General features: G+C 40.2%; 1 protein-coding gene across 1 annotated transcript in view; it reads right to left on the minus strand.

The window, feature by feature from the left end:
• Positions 1-3,781, minus strand: part of DNER (delta/notch like EGF repeat containing) — a 333,590-nt gene that overhangs the window by 77,433 nt on the left and 252,376 nt on the right. Inside the window, 1 exon segment of the mRNA XM_007453261.1 lies at positions 1,189-1,413. Coding sequence (XP_007453323.1) covers positions 1,189-1,413 — 225 coding nt within the window.

Raw genomic sequence — 3,781 nt, forward strand, 5'->3', positions numbered from 1 at the left:
TAGACCACCACCACGTGGCTGAAGCAGGAATGAGGCATTTCATACCTCGGGGAGATGCGGCTCAACAATATCCACCTGGCAGAAGGGCACTAAAAGGACCAGAGATGTGAAGCACTCAGCTCAGAACCTAGAAAGATTAAGCTCACTAAATAGTAGCTTATTGTTATACAGAAGTTACTAATAGAACACACTTCCTCCTACCCCTCAACGGGGAGAGAGACACACACAAGGATAATTAATATAATGTTTTAAAGACCAGGAAAGGGATATTGTGGCTGATTGTGGGAACTCGGAGGAAGGAAAGCTGATTCAGCCCCAGAAGGGGAAGTTTGCAGGTGAGATGGGGTGACAGGGCAGCTGGCACCCCGGGTGGAGGGCACTGCCTCGGCAGAACCAGGAGTTAAGCAAACCAGGGGACTGGCCAGCCATACTGATGCGCCAGAGACGGGGGCAGGGGGGATCACTGTGCTGAGAAACGTTCTAAAGACCCAGCTCCTGCAAGGATGCAGACGCGGGCAAGATAGAAACCAGAGGAAAGAAGGAGCTGCCCCGTGTGCGTTTTCTCAGAACACACCAGGAGGCTGTGCGGACACGAACTTTAACCAGTAACCACTCTGACTTCTGAGCGTCAAAACTTTCACAATAAACCATCAGCGATACCAATACAGAAGAACATTTGGAAAGTAAATGATGGAATTCTTGAACATTTACACAGGAAGTCACAGGTCCTCTAACACGGACTGTACCCCGAGTAAGAATTTTAAAAGGTGATAAAATTCTGAATGGACTGCATTCTGCTTTGCATGCCCATTAAAATGAAAAACGTTCTGTTAACCTCAGAACCCAGTAATAAAAGATACGCAATACAGTAAAAGCTCTGGAGTGACCAATTGTCCAAAATAATTAAGCTGTTATAAGATTAAGCCTGTTTTTAATTTTCTTCGTTTTGCTTACTTGTATTTTCCTCTTTTTCTACAATGACTCTGAAATGCTCATGAAAAGGGGAAAAGGGTGCTTTTCAAAGCCTGCCTAGGGGAAGTCGAAAAAGAAAGGGTGTCATACATGAGTGGGGTTCACTTAGACAGACAGGTAAACCCATACAGCGGGCCAACCTGTGCTCAGATGCAAAAGTTAAAAGGCTCTGAGACTGGGGAAAGAAAGGACTTCCGGTCCATGCGCCGTACCCACCTGGGTCACAGAGGCATTTATAGCTGGTGCCCACGCTGCGGCACGTGCCATGGGCGCAGGGGCTGAGCGCACAGAAGTCCACGAGCTGCGCGCAGGCTGGGCCCGTGAAGCCCGCACTGCAGCTGCAGCCGAAGTGCAGCCCCTCGGCGTAGCAGGTCCCGTTGTTCTGGCAGGGCCCCGAGGCGCATGGGTCCACCTTCTCCTCGCAGGCGGAGCCCAGGTAGCCTGTGGGAAGATGCAGAAGCGGGGAGGGGTAAAAAACTGAAACCGCATCACACTTAATGACCAAGAAACTAGGGCTGCTGTTCTTAACTCTTTTCCATTGTGAACTGATTAATGCACAACCCAACAAGGCGGGTTTACTTAGCTTTGGTAACCGGGGGTTAAATTATGAAGCCCTGTGCTTCCATTTTGCTTGAAGTACAACACATATGACTGCTTAGATGTACAGATGTACAGGGACATATATATATTTATATGTATACATGTGCATGTGTGTATGTATAGGCTAGAAAGATGCCAAAAATAAATTAATGGTGATTCAGGAAGGTGGGATTGGGGTCAGTGGAGGGATTTCACCTCTTATTTAATACACGTTGCTGGGGGAATTTATTCCTTATTTTGCTTTAATAGATAAAGATATAATCCTGAATTTAAAAACTAAAACCCATATAAAATAGTAAACAATGACAAAATCTTTCTCCCATCTTTCTCCCTTTGTCCCTCACTCCCTTCTCCAGAAGCACCCACTGTTAGCAGTTTCTTTAATACATGCTTTTCAAAAATGTGGTTATGGTAATGAAAAACGAACTATGGTGTAGCCATGCAATGCAATACTATTTGGCAACAAAAAGGAATTAAGTTCTGACATGTGCTCCAACATGGATGAACCTAAAAAACATATGCTAAGTGAAAGAAGCCAAATACAAAAGATCATATATTGTATAATTCCATTTACAAGGAATGCCCAGAAAAAGTAAATCTACAGATATAGAGAATAGATAAGGAGATGCCTGGGGCTGCCGTGGAAAGAGAAACTGACCAAAAATGGGCATGAAGGGTCTGCTAGGGTTGACGTAATGTCCTAATATTGGATTGTGAATTGTGGTGATGGCTGCACAACTCTGTATATTTACTAAAAAGCACCGAATTGCACTCTTAAAATGCATGAAATTTATGATATGTAAATGGTACCTCAAGAAGGGTTTAATTTTTTTAAATTTTAAATGTACTTCTTATGCAGCTGATTTTTATTTTGTTTTGTGTATGCGTTTCAGTATTCCTCAATTTAAAAATTCATACATACTCTTACTGTATAGCATAGGGAACCATATTAAATATCTTGTAATGAACTATGATAGAAAAGAATCTGAAATATATATACAACTGAATCACCTTGCTGTACACCAGAAACTAACACAACATTGTAAATCAACTAGACTTCAATTAAAAATTTTTTTTAATTGTACAGACATATATACGCGAATCTACAGGTCTGTGTGTCCAAGTAAGTGTTTAACAATACTTTGGTAAAACCTATTCTTTTAATATTTTAAGAGCAGTTTGAAAATTAAATGAAGACTATTCAAGTTTTAGAAACAAATTTAAATAATTTTTCTCATATACATTTCTTATTCCAATATTCTACTTTGCTTTTCTTATCTAGATTTAAATTTATGTTAACCATCTTCACACAGAAGTCTCAGCAATATTGGCAATTTCTGTTGTTCAAGACACAGTGAATATATAAAACAAACAAAAATAGTTCCCAGACTTTATCTAAAGCATCACTCATAAATTGTCATGATCAACTTGATATTTCTCTGTACAGAAATAGAAAATTTTTTTAAAAATCCAATGTTATTCAACATCTTATAAATTTCTCTGTAGCTTTGACATTTTAAATATCATACTAAAAATGTACCACACAATCAGTTTTAATAACACCTGAATTCTCCAAAGAGTCCCTTTGCAGGCAAGAGTGGTACGTAACTCCATCCTTCATGAGATGTATTCCCTTTCACTCTGAATGAGAAGAACATACTTAAACACATTTCACCCTATGACAAACTGAACAACCGAGGCAAGTCCTGACCTCTCTCATCTTCCACCACCTCACCCCAAAAACAGAGCTGAAATTATTTTCTTCATAAAGTTGTTGTGGCTTCTAAAATGACATACATCAAAATTCCTAGAACAGTTCCCCGGTCCAATGCTGAATGAATGAATGAAAGAAAAATGGTAATAATAAAAGCAACAGCTGACATCCACTAGGGGCTGAGATGCACCAGACAGTTCTAAGCCTTCACGTGCATTACTTCATTTAGCCCTGGGGTAACTGCATGATACAAGAACTATTAGTAGCCCCAGTTTACAGATGAGAGGAGGATGACAGAGAAATGTGAGGTATCCTGTTCAAGTCTACTTAGCTAGTGGGTGGCAGAGCTAGGATACAAGGACCAAGCTCTTAATTCTCCACTATACTGCACAGAAGTCAATAACGCCCAATTAAGAAAATGTTATGATGTGTAAACATAACGAGGACTTGTGTTTCTATTCTTTTTTTTTTTTTTTTTTTTTTTTTTTTTTTTGG

This window comes from Lipotes vexillifer, unplaced genomic scaffold (assembly GCF_000442215.2).
Source record: "Lipotes vexillifer unplaced genomic scaffold, Lipotes_vexillifer_v1.1 scaffold471, whole genome shotgun sequence".
Lineage (NCBI taxonomy): Eukaryota > Metazoa > Chordata > Mammalia > Artiodactyla > Lipotidae > Lipotes > Lipotes vexillifer.